The sequence below is a fragment of the Procambarus clarkii genome, chromosome 15, assembly GCF_040958095.1.
Source record: "Procambarus clarkii isolate CNS0578487 chromosome 15, FALCON_Pclarkii_2.0, whole genome shotgun sequence".
Lineage (NCBI taxonomy): Eukaryota > Metazoa > Arthropoda > Malacostraca > Decapoda > Cambaridae > Procambarus > Procambarus clarkii.
The window spans coordinates 18,972,367-18,989,866 of NC_091164.1; the positions used below are offsets into that span (position 1 = coordinate 18,972,367).

General features: G+C 39.2%; 1 protein-coding gene across 1 annotated transcript in view; it reads left to right on the plus strand.

Moving 5' to 3' along the window:
• The window catches only part of LOC123759168 (tetranectin-like protein), a 250,364-nt gene that overhangs the window by 128,499 nt on the left and 104,365 nt on the right, over positions 1–17,500 (plus strand). The window contains exon 3 of the mRNA XM_069325219.1: positions 15,314–15,458. Within this exon, the coding sequence (XP_069181320.1) occupies positions 15,314–15,458 (145 nt within the window). The remainder of the gene's footprint in view (positions 1–15,313; positions 15,459–17,500) is intronic.

Below are 17,500 nucleotides of genomic sequence, written 5' to 3' on the forward strand. Positions count from 1 at the left end.
CAGCGACTGCCCTGACAGGTACAAGAGGAGTGTTGTTAACGCATATGTCGACCGTGCTCTCAGCCACAGCTCAGAATGGAAGCAAGTCGACGAAGAACTCTGTAGGGTAAGGCAGGTCCTAGTCAATAACGGCTTCTCCAATGGTTTTATCGAAGACATCATAAGAAGGAAAGTGAAAAGCCATGCAACCTCTGAAGAGACAACTAACACAACACCTATACCCCCTATTAGACTATTTTACAGGAACTTCTTTTCCACAGCTCATAAAACGGAGGAAAGGGTCCTGAAAGTTATTGTTAATAGAAACGTTATCCCTACAGACAAAAATCAGGGGATACAACTGACGATTTACTATAAAACCAGAAAAACGGCCAGCCTTCTCATGAGAAACTCTCCAGACACAAAACAGAACGCTTTAAAAGAGACTAACGTCGTCTATGCCTTCAAATGCCCACTTGGGGACTGTAAGCTCCAAAAAACCCAGTATATAGGCAAGACAACAACATCTCTTTCTAGGCGTTTAACGATGCATAAGCAACAGGGCTCCATTAAGGAACATATAATCTCTTCCCACAACCAAACCATCGCCAGAGAAATCCTAGTAAACAACACAGAAATCATCGATAGATACAGCGATAGCAGGCGGCTTGACGTTTGCGAGGCACTACACATCAAGAACTCTACACCAGCAATCAACAGCCAATTATTGCACAACTATATTCTACCCACCTCAAGACTCCGCTCCAATATAGAAGCATCAAGAAATATGGACCAATAGGCTTTCTACAAACACTTCTATTCAATTCCCTTTGTTTGTGTTCTGTCTTGTGTTGATACTTTTAATACCCAATTAATATCCCCTCTTGTTCTGTCTTGTGTTAATGCCACATCACCCCTCCCACCTCACTCAAATGTAGATATAAAATCGGAGATACGATTCAGTTGTGTATTTGTGAACTAAAAGTCTTTGAAAATGTAATAAGTTTTACGAAACGCGCCCGTGTCGCGTCAGACTAGAAATAAAAATGAATTTTGGAGAATTGATTTTTGATTTACCTCCAACAGTGAAGCGTAATGTACGAAAGATTGAGAAAATTCGTGTTAGAATTATTAATCTTACTTTTTCGGTCATATTTAATAATATATGTCTACAGGAAAGACTGCTACCAAAATATACTAATATATATATATATATATATATATATATATATATATATATATATATATATATTTATATATATATATATATATATATATATATATATATATATATATATATATATATATATATATATATATATATATAATGTCGTACCTAGTAGCCAGAACGCACTTCTCAGCCTACTATGCAAGGCCCGATTTGCCTAATAAGCCAAGTTTTCATGAATTAATTGTTTTTCGACTACCTAACCTACCTAACCTAACCTAACAAAACATTTTCGGCTACCTAACCTAACCTAACCTATGAAGATAGGCTAGGTTAGGTTAGGTACGGTTGGTTAGGTTCGGTCATATATCTACGTTAATTTTAACTCCAATAAAACAAAGTTGACATCATACATAATGAAATGGGTAGCTTTATCATTTCATTAGAAAAAAATTTGAGAAAACATATTAATTCAGGAAAACTTGGCTTATTAGGCAAATCGGGCCTTGCATAATAGGCTGAGAAGTGCGTTCTGGCTACTAGGTACGACATTATATATATATATATATATATATATATATATATATATATATATATATATATATATATATATATATATATATATATTATTAAATATGACCGAAAAAGTAAGATTAATAATTCTAACACGAATTTTCTCAATATTTCTTATGTTTCTTTTCACTGTTGATGGTAATTGAAAAATCAATTCTCTAAAATTCATTTTTATTTCTAGTCTGACACGACACTTGAACTCGTTTCGTAATAACTTATTACATTTTCAAAGACTTTTAGTTTACACACACACAACTATAACCTGCAAACACTCAACAGAGTTCTTACTATGCTATGATTTAAACAGCTTTCATTTTATTTAATACCCGCATTTTGGGTGAGGTGATATGTTACAACAGTTTTGGATGAGGTGAACAAAACTTTCAACACAGGACAGAACACGAAACAATGGGTATTAATTGGGTAAATTGAAGGTAAGAATGGAAGTAACTGTAGAGGGCCTATTGGCCCATATTTCTTGATGCTTCTATATTGGAACGGAGTCTTGAAGTGGGTAGAATATAGTTGTGCATTATTTGGCTGTTGATTGCTGGTGTTGACTTCTTGATGTGTAGTTCCTCGCAGATGTCAAGCCGCCTGCTATCGCTGTGTCTATCGACGGTTTCTGTGTTGTTTGCTAAGATTTCTCTGGTGATGGTCTGGTTGTGGGAAGAGATTATATGTTCCTTAATGGAGCCCTGTTGCTTATGCATCGTTAATCACCTGGAAAGAGATGTTGTTGTCTTGCCTCTATACTGAGTTCTTTGAGGCTTACAGTCCCCAAGTGGGCATTTAAAGGCATAGACGACGTTGGTCTCTTTTAAAGCGTTCTGCTTTGTGTCTGAAGAGTTTCTCATGAGTAGGCTGGCCGTTTTTTTGGTTTTATAGTAAATCGTCAGTTGTATCTTCTGATTTTTGTCTGTAGGGATAACGTTTTTATTAACAATATCTTCCAGGGCCCTTTCCTCCGTTTTATGAGCTGTGGAAAAGAAGTTCCTGTAAAAAAGTCTAATAGGGGGTATAGGTGTTGTGTTAGTTGTCTCTTCAGAGGTTACATGGCGTTTCAGCTTCCTTCTTATGATGTCTTCAACGAAACCATTGGAGAAGCCTTTGTTGACTAGGACCTGCCTTACCCTACAGAGTTCTTTATCGACTTGCTCCATCCTGAGCTGTGGCTGAGAGCACGGTCGACATAAGCGTTAACAACTTTCCTCTTGTACCTGTCTGGGCAGTCACTGTTGGCATTTAGGCACATACCTATGTTTGTTTCCTTAGTGTAGACTGCAGTGTGGAAACCTCCGCTCCTTTCCATAACTGTTACATCTAGAAAGGGCAGCTTCTCATCCTTCTCCATCTCGTAAGTGAAATGCAACACAGAATTCTGCTCAAATGCCTCCTTCAGCTCCTGCAGATGTCTGACATCAGGTACCTGTGTAAACATGGTGTCAACATACCTGCAGTATATGGCCGGTTTTAAGTTCATGTCGACTAAGACCTTTTGCTCGATGGTACCCATGTAGAAGTTCGCAAACAGGACACCTAGGGAAAAACCCATGGCGACCCCATCGACTTGCATATACATGTGCCCATCCGGGCTCAAGAAGGGTGCCTCTTTAGTACAAGCTTGGAGTAGTTTCCTTAGAATGTTTTCTGGTATGTCAAGAGGAGTACTGGCCGGATCACGATACACGCTGTCCGCTATCATCCCGATTGTTTCATCCACAGGTACGTTTGTAAACAGTGATTGTACGTCCGACGAGGCTCTTATCCTTGTGGCACGTGTTCCCCACAGTAAGTCAACAAATTTCTTTGGAGACTTTAGGCTGAAGGCGCAAGGGACATAAGGAGTCAGCAAGCCGTTGAGTCGCTTCGCCAGTCTGTACGTGAGTGTGGGTATCTGGCTGATGATTGGCCGAAGTGGGTTTCCAGGCTTGTGTGTCTTGACATTTCCATACGCGCATCCAGGTTTGTATTCCCCCATAATCTTTGGCAGGTGGAGTTTGATTTTCTTGGCGTTCACAGTTTCCATCAATTTGTTGAACTTTGCTTTCAATTCGGCTGTAGTGTCCTTCGTTACCCTTTCGAATTTAGTTTGGTCAGAGAGAATGAAGTTCATTTTCGCCAGATATTCGTCTTTTTTAATAGTGACGTATATTGGCGACTTGTCACTTCTCCTGACGACTATCTCCTTGTTGTCACGAAGGCTCTTAGATGCCGCTTTGAGCTCGGGGGACAGTATGGTGCTTCTGTAGTTGCCTCGATTCTTTCCTTCTTCCGCAGTAAGTTCTGCTTGTAAGGTGTCTTTGGTGGTGACCTTTTGTGTCTCGAGGTCGAATATCTCGTCCAACAGGATCTCCAACTCCACTTTCCGGGCCATCTCACTTGGTCTGAACATAACGTGACAGTTTATACCCAGATTTAGGAGAGTGACTTGGTCCTCAGTGAGGTTGATTCTTGCAAGGTTCAGGAAGCCGTCTCTTAGTCGTGGAATTGTCATAGGTCCTCCATATAACGTTGTTAGTTTCTTGATTATCCTGGTTTCGGTGCTGAGGTGATGTCGCTCTGTGAGGATGTCGAGGTGTTGCTCGATGCGAGTACAGAGACTTTCGTCGATGTTGCTGTTTCTCCATTGGTTTGTAGCATGAAGTAGTTGCGTTTTGTTGTCTTTGATTTCATTTTCTGCCTTTTGTATCTGATTACGAATCAGATCTTGGCGATATTTTATCGTGAAGGCTTGATTCCTTGCTGCTCCTGAAATTCCTTGTCAAGTCCTGAAAGATATTGGTAATAGAAACGTTATCCCTACAGACAAAAATCAAAAGATACAACTGACGATTTACTATAAAACCAAAAAAACCGCCTGCCTACTCGTGAGAAAGTCTCCAGACACAGAGCAGAACGCTTTAAAAGAGACCAACGTCGTCTATGCCTTCAAATGCCCACTTGGGGACTGTAAGCCTCAAAGAACTCAGTATATAGGCAAGACAACAACATCTCCTTCCAGGCGATTAACGATGCATAAGCAACAGGGCTCCATTAAGGAACATATAATCTCTTCCCACAAAACAAACCATCACCAGAGAAATCTTAGCAAACAACACAGAAATCATCGATAGATACAGCGATAGCAGGCAGCTTGACATCTGCGAGGCATTACACATCAAGAAGTCAACACCAGCAATCAACAGCCAATTAATGCACAACTATATTCTACCCACTTCAAGACTCCGCTCCAATATAGAAGCATCAAGAAATATGGGCCAATAGGTCCTCTGCAATTACTTCCTGTCTTACCTTCAAATACCCATTGTTTCGTGTTCTGTCTTGTGTTGAAAGTTTGTTTTCACCTCATCCAAAACTGTTGTAACATATCACCTCACCCAAATGCAGGTATAAAAAAATCGAAGATGTTTAAGCTCTATTCAGTTATAGTTGTGTGTGTGTAAACTAGAGTCTTTGAAAATGTAATAAGTTTTACGAAACGCGCTCAAGTGTCGCGTCAGACTAGAAATAAAAATGAATTTTGGAGAATTGATTTTTGAATTACCATCAACAGTGAAAAGAAACGTAAGAAAGATCGAGAAAATTCGTGTTAGAATTATTAATCTTACCTTTTCGGTCATATTTAATAATATATTCCCCAGGACTATATCGCATATAGTCCTGGGGACCATTCAGGCTTGTGTTCATATATATATATATGTTATGGAAAAAAGAAGTGTAGGTGTTCGGCAGTCCTCCCAATGGCTGGTGTCAATGCCTATCACATTTAAAAAAAAAAAGATGACTGTGTAGCCGTTTCCTGTGGCAAAGTAAGGCAAAACAAGCAAAACAAATAGTATGAACAATGAAACTTTAATTAAATTTAAAACAAATTGTGAATAAGACAATTCCTTTGCTATGTACAGTGCAAACTCACAAGATTAAAAAAAAACATTAAATAATATAATGGTGATGTTACTCTAAAATGGATAAAGACAAAATTAAATTAACAGGTGCAGAGAATAAAGCGCTGGCTGAGAACATCCACTAATAGACAGAGCGTATATCAGATGGTTGTTTCAGCTTGAGAGCACAAAATAGTCTAACTCCAATGGCAGGTGCAGGCCGAGACAGCGGCTAGGTAGATGGCGCTGAGGTGCAGAAGTGCAGACGTCGATTCACAAATCAGAAGCGGGCAGACTGGAAATGCTAGTTTGGGATCGGCGACGAGGAAGGGGGGGAGGTGTAGAGAGAGTGTGTAATACGTTTGCACCTGGCAAAACGTATCTGAGCAAATATGTACTACACTTGCTTGTAGTATCTAGATGTTGTAGATGTACTGAAGTAACCTGATGATAGAAAAGATTAGGCCAAATCTCTCTTGAAGGAGATTATCGTAACAGCTCTTCCCCGAAGCCTGCTCTTACAGGTTAATTACTTCAGTAGCTGGTGTAGAGGTAGGAGTAGCTGTCTCTACCTCGTAGACTCTGGAGAGGGCGTCGGCTATGATGTCTGAACCTTTGATGTAGAAGATCTCCAGATTAAAATTTTGCAAGTACAGTGCCCAGCGTAGAAGATGTCGATTGCTGAATTGGGCCTGTTTTAGGAACCACAGGGGATTGTGGTCCGAGTAGATGGTAATAGACCGATTCCCCTGAAGATAAGGTTCGAAATGTTGCAGATTCAGGACGATGGAGAGGAGTTCCTTTTCGATAGTGCTGTAGTTCTTCTGGTGAGACTTCAACTTGTAGCTGTAGTAGCTAACAGGAAGAACCTCCTCGCCTCGTTGCATCAGGAAACCCCCCATGCCGGTACCACTGGCATCGACATTGATGATGAATGGCTTCGTGATATCTGGAGAGGCGAGAATGGGATCAGAACATAGAGATTTAAGTTGTTCAAAGGCAACGGTCTGTCGAATGGTCCAATGATACCGTTGCTTGGGGCTGGTCAGATTAATCAATGGTGTCGCTACCATACTAAAATTCTTCACAAACCTACAATAGTAAGAAGCAAGTCGAAGGAAGTGCAGGAGCTGCTTCCTGGTCGTAGGTTGTTGGAAATGCTGAATGGCTTCAGTATTGTTATAGGAGCTATGCTGCCACTCCCTATCACATGACCCGGATAACGCACTTTACCTTTGGCAAAGGTGGACTTGCCCAAGTTGATGGTAAGGCCGGCTGTCAGGAGCTTGGAGAACAGTCGTTGCAGCTGGAGCACATGTTCGCTCCAGGTGTTGGTTGCCACAACGATGTCGTCCAAGTAGGCGTAGGTGTGATCTAGGCCGTAGATGACGTGGTTAACAGCTCGTTGGAAGGTGGCCGGGGCGTTACACAGTCCAAAAGGAAGGCGTTCATATCTGTATAGGCCAAAAGGAGTGGTGAAGGCAGATATTTCCTTAGCTCTCTCTGTCAGGCTTATTTGGTAATAGCCTTTTAACAAATCAAGTTGGGATAAATATTTGGCATTACCTATCGAGTCAAGGATATCATCTATGCGTGGTAAAGGATAAGCATCCTTGACGGTCACAAGATTCACTTTCCTATATTCGGTACAAAGGCGTACTTTACCATGCGGTTTCGGCACCAAGATGCAGGGTGATGCCCAAGGGGACTCGAGGTGTGGCCAGCCCATGATCCAGAAGGCATTGTAGTTCAGGACACAACTTCCATTTTGTACGGGCTGATACGGTAGAAGGGTTGACGAATCGGCCGGGTAGCAGGAAGCAGCTGGATGTCGTGCTGAACCACATTACACTCCTGGGAATCATCGTTGAACAACTTCTGATGTTCATGAAGAACTTTGATGAGAGGAACACTATTAGTCCTGTAAATAGGTAGGAAGATCATTAAGGATTTCCGAGTTGGAAGGCACTGACTCAGAGTCAGTGCTTTCCGGAGAAGAAGCAGGGAAGGTCTCACTGTGGGAATATGGATCTTTGAAAGTGGAGAATGATATTAGCACAGTGGGGGAATACCTTTATACTCCTTGAGTAGATTGACGTGGCCCAACTGGGTCCTCCGCCGCCTATCTGGAGTCCCAAGAACGTAGTTGTGGTTGTTTCTGCACTCCTTGATGCGGTAGAGTCCTGAAAACTTTTTTTGCAATGGAGAACCTGGGATAGGAAAACATGCCAACACGAAGTCTCTTGGTTTAAATTTCCTGATTTTGCTGCGTTGGTCAAAATGAGTCTTTATCCTCTCTTGAGCTTTCAATAGATTGCCATTAGCAAATTTACGTACTCTCTAGAATGTGCTTAAAGTTTTGAAGAAACTGGGGCACATTCTGAGGGTCACTGAAGGTGGCATTACGTAGAGAGTCTTTAAAAGCTTTGAGAGGAGTACGGCACTTACGTCCGTAGAGCATCTCACAAGGAGATGCTCCTAGAGACTCATTTTGGAGACTTCTGAAAATACACATGATGATGTCAAGTCGTTTATCCCAGTCTTTCATGGTTTCCTTGCAAAATTTCTTTAGGAGTGATTTAATCGTTTGGTGACTACGTTCAAGAGAACCCTGTGAAGCAGGATGATAGGGGCTGGACAATACCTGAGTGATGTTGAACTCTTCCAGCGTCTTCTTGAAGAGATCACTGGTGAAGTTGGTGCCACAGTCACTTTGAACCTTCCTTGGAAATCCGTATTGGGTAAAGATCTTCAATAGTTGATTTACCACCGTAGCAGCCATAATGTTCTTTACAGGAACTGCTATGGGGAATCTGGTAGTTGGATACAGGATGGTTAGTATATAAGCGTTGCCAGAACTGGTCCGGGGTAAAGGACCAACACAGTCTATGATGAGTCTGTGGAAAGGTTCTGCAGGCACCAGGATGGGAATTAAAGGAGCTTTGGGAATCGGGATGTTAGGTTTCCCTGCCATCTGACATATATGAAACTGTTGCACGTAACTTTTGACGTCTTTAACCATACCTGGCCAGTAGTAGTCTTGTCTGATTCCGTGATAGGTTTTGTTAAAACCATAGTGAGAAAGTGCTCCGTGGGCCAGGTGTAGAATATCGGGCCGTAGGCTGGTGGGAACCACTAGTTCGACATTTGCCCAATCGTCATCCTCCGTCAGCTTACTGGGTCTATACCTGCGGTAGAGCAACTGTTTCTCAAGGAAGAACCCAGGGATACTGTCAGGTTGATTCTCAGCCTGGAAGAATAATGGTGTTAATGAAGGATCCTCCCTCTGTAACTTACGGAACTCCAACATAGTAAGATTCTGTGGTAGGTTCTGATGGTCTTGAGGGACAGCGGTTGCAGTAGAGTCAGCTGGTTGCGGGTGTGCAGCTTGCTCACGGTGGTCACCAAAACCGGAGGAGAAGCTTCATCACTTTCTTGGACCTCTGCTGGAACATACTTTAAGATGGGGTTGTCCAGTACAGAGTCACATACCTGGGGTTTGTCCATGATGTTCAGGTTGGAAGGTTGCAGATATTCGGCCAAGTCATTGCCCAGGAGAAGTTGCACTCCAGACATGGGAAAAGGCTTTTCCCTGATGGCGACTTTGACTTCACCGGTCACGAAAGGACAATCCAGGTGGACTCTGGCGACTGGATACGGAGTGGTAGCAGTGAGGTCAGTGATAAGGACGGTTTCCTCGGTGTAGGCGATGTTAGGCACAGCCGATTTCAATATTATTGACTGAAGAGCCGCTGTGTTCAAGATCTTCAATTTGAAACGTCCCTCCGAATCTATACTGTTGGCGGAGACAGTTCCAGGATACAGGCGTTTGCTGAAGAGGGAAAGATCATTAACAGGAACACCAACATTCATCACAGGCTTACCGGACTTTGGAGGAGTCTGTTTGGGTTTAGGAGTTTCACTGTAGCCTTTGTAATGAGATTTTCCACATTTATCTATGTTTTGTCCATAGAGATTGTAATACTTACAATACAAGTGGGAGCTCGCTTGATAGGTACTCACTTGGTCAAAACTATACCAAGACTTCTTACTGGAAGGTGGGTCTGGTGTTAGCCGGTGTATGAGGCTGTAGGTGTCAGCCGACTTCACACATCGGATGTTGTCGGTTTCTTCTTTGTCTGCTAAATATAAACGGATGGAAGGGGGAGCACGTCTAAAGAATTCCTCAACTAGAATGAGGTTGACGAGTTCTGAAAATGTAGAGACATGTGCTGCTTCCAGCCATTTCATGAAATAACTTTACTTAGTATTGGCAAATTCTAAAAAGTGGTGGTACTTGCCTTTATATAATCACAGAATTTTCGTCTGTAGCTTCCGGTGGAGAGAAGGTAGGCGTCTAAAACTGCTTGCTTAAGGGTCTGGTAGTCATTCTCAGACGCTAAGGTACTGAGAGTAACCGCAGCTCTACCTGTGAGATGCACTCTGAGAAGGGTAGACCATTGATCTTCAGGCCAGCTAAGTTTTTTAGCTAGGGTCTCAAAAGTGGTGAAAAACACGTCTATCTCTGTCTCAACGAATGGTGGCATTAACATACTTGAATGGAAGACATTGAAGCTTATGGGAAGACTAGCGGTAGCTTGTTGGCGCTGAGTGTGGTGTGTAGTCTCCATGGTGAGTTCTTGTCGACGATATGCTAGAACACTCTCAGCTTGCTGTTTATCCTGCTCACGTTGCATCTCCAGGTGAAGTTTTCTTGCTTCAAGCTGTTCTTTCTCCCGCCCATGCTGTAGGGCAGCCTCACGTTCCTGTTCTTTCTTTAGGGCAGCCTCACGTTCCTTTCGTTGTAGAGCTTCTTTCGCCAGGGCCGCCTCGCGTTCTTGTTCTTTCCTTAGGGCCATCTCGCATTCCTTTAGGGCCACCTCGCGTTCCTGTTCTTCCTTCCTTAGGGCATCCTCACGTTCCCTTATCTGGAGAGCTTTTTGTTGTTCCCGCTCGATTTTTGCTGGTTCGAGCTTTTGCTTCATAGCTGCCAGAGCATGTTTATCTGCAATAGAATAGTTTTCGTGAACATCAGAGTATGATTCCTTCGTTTAAGAGGTAATCCAAGATAAGATTGTGAAAGTCATTTTTGTTGCCTCCAGGGGAAGCATCTAGTTGATACTCGTGTGCAAGAGTTTGTAATTCGGTCCTCCTGGCACGACTCTAGTTCCCTACTTCACTTGCTGGATCGTTACGAAATGCTGAGAGATGAAACATTTTGAAATAGCAAATAAGTGTACAACGAATATACTTGAGATATTGTAAGTGTCAGTAATAGGATGTGGTAACTATCCTGTGGAAATTTAATCGTTAACATTTAACGTTAATATTAGTATGGTAAATGATTAGTCAATCAAAATCGCAGGAAATCTTGTACCCGGTACTCAATATAAGAGAATAAAGGCAAGAAAATCCTACTAAATAAATGAAACCAATAGTTTCTAAAACAAATGAAACTTTTAATTGTTTCAAAAGTGAAAGTGTAGTCCAAGAATGTAGGCATAACTTGCCGAGTCTCTAAAGGACAGAAGCAAGGGTTTTCCAACTTTAATTATATGATACTTACAGAATTAGTGTTCCTTGCGCTCTGAAAAAAGAAAGCTAATTCCCTACCTGAGTAAATATCATCTCTGACCGACATATAGGGGTGCGAGTGTCAACTGGTGACGAGAACTGCTGTCGAGGTCCCAACTCAACAGCGTAGTCTGTGCTAGAGGAACTATGGCCCTCTGTATCCTCCTGTGATCGGATTGCAGAAGATAGGGTGCTTTGGCTCGAAGACAAATCAAAGTACCAGGGTATCAAAAATGATGATCTGCCGTAATTTGAGAAATATCCTAGGGACAAAAAACGTGCAATACACGAGTAATAACACTGAGGGCGGGATGACCAATTAAAAGAATGACTGAGCCCTCCAGTTACCACGTAATCCACAATTATCCAACACTCACAATATGTTACCCTCGGAAAGCATAAAATACACAGCACCATATAATTATTAAAAGTAATGAAAATATTGAAAAACTGTATCAAAGCCAAATACACTTACCACAAAATGATGTTCTAGTACTAGTACCCGAGTGAGGCTCCCATACAGGCCCCCATTAAATGTGAAAGAAAAAAAAGTGTAGGTGGTTGGCAGTCCTCCCAATGGCTGGTGTCAATGCCTATCACATTAAAAAAAAAAATATGACTGCGTACCTGTTGTGTCCTGTGGCAAAGTAAGGCAAAACAAGCAAAACAAATAGTATGAACAATGAAACTTTAATTAAATTTAAAACAAATTATGAATAAGGCAATTCCTTGGCTATGTACAGTGCAAACTCACAAGACTCAAAAAATAACATAAAATAATATAATGGTGACGTTACTCTTAAATGGATAAAGACAAAATGAAATTAACAGGTTCTGAGAATAAAGCGCTGGCTGAGAACATCCACAAATAGACAGAGCGTATATCAGATGGTTGTTTCAGCTTGAGAGCACAGAATATTCTACCTCCAATGGCTGGTGCAGGCCCAGACATCAGCTAGGTAGATGGCGCTGAGGTGCAGAAGTGCAGTGGTGCAGACGTCGATTCACCAATCAGAAGCGGGCAGGCTGGAAATGCTAGTTTGGTGATCGGCGACAAGGGAGGGGGGGAGGTGTAGAGCGAGTGTGTAATACGTTTGCGCCTGGCAAAACGTATCTGACCAAATATGTACTACACTTGCTTGTAGTATCTAGATGTTGTAGATATACTGAAGTAACATGACGATAGAAAAGAACAGGTCAAATCTCTCTTGAAGGAGATTATCGTAACAATATATGGTAGTCGATATGTCGTACCTAGTAGTCAGAATGCACTTCTTAGGCTATTATGCAATGCCCGATTTGCCTAATAGGCCGAATGATTTTTTTTGTCAACAAATTGTTTCCAATTGGTTTATTTGAATTATTATTATTATATTATATTAAGAACATAAATTATTGACTTAGTTATGTTAGTTGAGGTTAGGTTATGCTAGGAATCAGCTACTATGCTGATTCTAATTTGTAGCTACTACAAACTAACATATACATAATACATGATTTGGGAGGCTGTGCGGACACCAAGGCCGCCGAGTCTTACAGGAAGGGTTGCTTGCTCCCACTGAGAGTCGTCCAATAGCAGGTTCAGGACTTTCACCAGCATGGACCTCAGAAGGATGTCATACACATTTAACTTAGGGCTGCTGTAGGATGGAGAACATCTCAGAAAGTAGGTCAACTTAGGAAGAGACAGGCATCTTGTTAGGAGAAAGAGAGCATCATGGGCATATATATATATATATATATATATATATATATATATATATATATATATATATATATATATATATATATATATATATATATATATATATATATGTCGTACCTAGTAGCCAGAATGCACTTCTCGGCCTACTATGCAAGGCCCGATTTGCCCAATTGGCCAAGTTTTCCTGAATTATTATATTTTCTCTATTTTTTTTCTTTTGAAATGATAAAGGTACCCATTTCATTATGTATGAGGTCAATTTTTTTTTTATTGGAGTTAAAAATAACGTAGATATATGATCGAACCTAACCAACCCTACCTAACCTAAACTAACCTATCTTTATAGGTTAGGTTAGGTTAGGTAGCCGAAAAAGTTAGGTTAGGTTAGGTTAGGTAGGTTAGGTAGTCGAGAAAACATTATTTCATGAAAACTTGGTCTATTAGGCAAATCGAGCCTTGCATAGTAGGCTGAGAAGTGCGTTCTGGCTGCTAGGTACGACATATATATATGTCGTACCTAGTAGCCAGAATGCACTTCTCGGCCTACTATGCAAGGCCCGATTTGCCTAATAAGCCAAGTTGTCCTGAATTAATATAATTTCTCTAATTTTTTTTCTTATGAAATGATAAAGCTACCCATTTCATTATGTATGATGTCAATTTTTTTTTATTGGAGTTAAAATTAACGTAGATATATGACCGAACCTAACCAACCCTACCTAACCTAACCTAACCTATCTCTATAGGTTAGGTTAGGTTAGGTAGCCAAAAAAGTTAGGTTAGGTTAGGTTAGGTAGGTTAGGTAGTCGAAAAACAATTAATTCATGAAAACTTGGCTTATTAGGCAAATTGGGCCTTGAATAGTAGGCCGAGAAGTGCGTTCTGGCTACTAGGTACGACATATATATATATATATATATATATATATATATATATATATATATATATATATATATATATATATATATATATATATGTCGTACCTAGTAGCCAGAACTCACTTCTGAGCCTACTATGCAAGGCCCGATTTGCCTAATAAGCCAAGTTTTCATGAATTAATTGCTTTTCGACTACCTAACCTACCTAACCTAACCTAACCTAACTTTTTCGGCTACCTAACCTAACCTAACCTATAAAGATAGGTTAGGTTAGGTTAGGTAGGGTTGGTTAGGTTCGGTCATATATCTACGTTAATTTTAACTCCAATAAAAAAAAATTCACCTCTTACATAATGAAATGGGTTGCTTTATCATTTCATAAGAAAAAAATTAGAGAAAAAATATTATTTCATGAAAACTTGGCTTATTAGGCAAATCGGGCCTTGCATTGTAGGCTAAAAAGTGAGTTCTGGCTACTAGGTACGACATATATATATATATATATATATATATATATATATATATATATATATATATATATATATATATATATATATATATATATATATATATATATTATATATATATATATATATATATATATATATATATATATATATATATATATATATATATATGTCGTACCTAGTAGCCAGAACACACTTCTCAGCCTACTATGCATGGCCCGATTTGCCTAATAAGCCAAGTTTTACTGAATTAATATATTTTCTCTAATTTTTTTCTTATGTAATGATAAAGCTACCCATTTCATTATGTATGAGGTCAATTTTTTTTTATTGGAGTTAAAATTAACGTAGATACATGACCGAACCTAACCAACCCTACCTAACCTAACCTAACCTATCTTTATATGTTAGGTTAGGTTAGGTAGCCGAAAAAGTTAGGTTAGGTTAGGTTAGGTAGGTTAGGTAGTCGAAAAAACCTTAATTCATAAAAACTAGGCTTATTAGGCAAATTGGGCCTTGCATAGTAGGCTGAGAACTGCGTTCTGGCTACTAGGTACGACATATATATATATATATATATATATATATATATATATATATATATATATATATATATATATATATATATATATATATATAATTGTAATAATTGTAATTGTAATAAATATGTAATAATAATAATTAATAATAGTAATAATAATAATAATGTAATAATTGTAATAAATAAATAAATATATATATATATATATATATATATTTATATATATATATATATATATATATATATATATATATATATATATATATATATATATATATATATATATATATATATATATATATATATATATATACACACACATTTGGTAAGCCATTGGCAAATATTATTATGTAAAATATAAATATGATATATATTAATTTGATTGAAAGGCTTTATGGATAGCCTTGTAATAAATAGGTTCGTGTGAAGTACAGAGTATACATAATTCATAGATAAGGTGAACAGTTGCTGGATAATTGTCCATAATGAATTGTCTTGAAATTGAGATGCCAGAGTAAGTGTACCAATCTTGCTGGTCCAGACCACCTGCAGCCTCGCCTGTGACGCCGACGCCGCCTGCCAAGGGTTCGCCCACAGCGCTCAGGAAGGCAAATGTCGCATCATCTACGGCTCCCAGACGAAATTCCAGGCCGCCACCATTTTTGGCTACAACATGTTCTGGCAAGGTCAGTGACTCAAAATGTATTTTGTAATAAATAATTAAAATTTCCAAACAAAATTAAATATATATTTAATATATCTACTAACCCAGTTGAAGTCTATCAATGCAAAATATTTTCAAGAAAAATATCATGAAGTGTCAAATAAATTAATTATATAAAAATATACTAAATCAGTAAGACCAGCACCTTTCATGTCGTATGATTTATGAAAGATCCACATATCACTCAGGATGCCAATAATATTAGATCAAAAAGACATATGATGAGCATCGTCCAGGGTGTCAGATTCACCCGCAATCCTCGAAGGGACAAATGACATTGGGAAAGAAAGATATACAGTTATTCTTAAAATCATATATTCTATGAGGATGTGCACAGCTTCTGGTGAGGCAATGCAGTTAGACAAAAATGGAGCATTACTGTTGTCTTTTTAAGTGCCTCGGATATTTGTGCATGGTGCCAATATGCATTCAAGCCAGAACTGTAACTATCAGTAACATTGTTTTCACCAGTAACTATCATAGTGGCAGGAGAAAGACCATAGGAAGAGGATATATTAAACTGTATACAGATTTTGATATTAACATCCGACCAAGTATCTAGCCAACATGTGCAAAATTGCTTTATGAATGACTAGGTATAAATCCGGAAACGAATCCCAGCCATTGACAGAGGAAGAGGAAGCAATAGCCTACTTAAAAGTAACATCTCCAAGTTCATTAGTAATACCAATATGACTGGGTACACAGCACACTTTTACCATCATAAAATTACTTAAGAAGAGGAACAACCAGTATTACATTTTTACAACAACAGGATGGGAAGGGTTAGACGACTCCAGAGCCATGACAACATTGCCAGAGTCGGTCATAATAACAAAGGAACATTTAAGCATCAAAAACAGCTGGCAGAGAAAATACTAAATTACATATAGCTCTTCTTTAAAATGTATTTTGTAATAAATAATTAAAATTTCCAAACAAAATTTTAATATATATTTAATCTATCTACTAACCCAGTTGAAGTCTATCAATGCAAAATATTTTCAAGAAAAATATCATGAAGTGTCAAATAAATTAATTATATAAAAATATACTAAATCAGTAAGACCAGCACCTTTCATGTCGTATGATTTATGAAAGATCCACATATCACTCAGGATGCCAATAATATTAGATCAAAAAGACATATGATGAGCATCGTCCAGGGTGTCAGATTCACCCGCAATCCTCGAAGGGACAAATGACATTGGGAAAGAAAGATATACAGTTATTCTTAAAATCATATATTCTATGAGGATGTGCACAGCTTCTGGTGAGGCAATGCAGTTAGACAAAAATGGAGCATTACTGTTGTCTTTTTAAGTGCCTAGGATATTTGTGCATGGTGCCAATATGCATTCAAGCCAGAACTGTAACTATCAGTAACATTGTTTTCACCAGTAACTATCATAGTGGCAGGAGAAAGACCATAGGAAGAGGATATATTAAACTGTATACAGATTTTGATATTAACATCCGACCAAGTATCTAGCCAACATGTGCAAAATTGCTTTATGAATAACTAGGTATAAATCCGGAAACGAATCCCAGCCATTGACAGAGGAAGAGGAAGCAATAGCCTACTTAAAAGTAACATCTCCAAGTTCATTAGTAATACCAATATGACTGGGTACACAGCACACTTTTACCATCATAAAATTACTTAAGAAGAGGAACAACCAGTATTACATTTTTACAACAACAGGATGGGAAGGGTTAGACGACTCCAGAGCCATGACAACATTGCCAGAGTCGGTCACAATAACAAAGGAACATTTAAGCATCAAAAACAGCTGGCAGAGAAAATACTAAATTACATATAGCTCTTCTCTGAAAGGGTTAGTCTCAGGATGAAGGTAGCACATAGAGATTTGATCAAGAAAAACAATTGAATAGTTAACACCAGCGGAAGGCTACGACCCATCCGTCACTAGGGCAGTATAGCGCCTGAATGGCAGGAAAGATTTTAAGTGAAAAGGTATGTTATTACATCAGGAGCGGTAT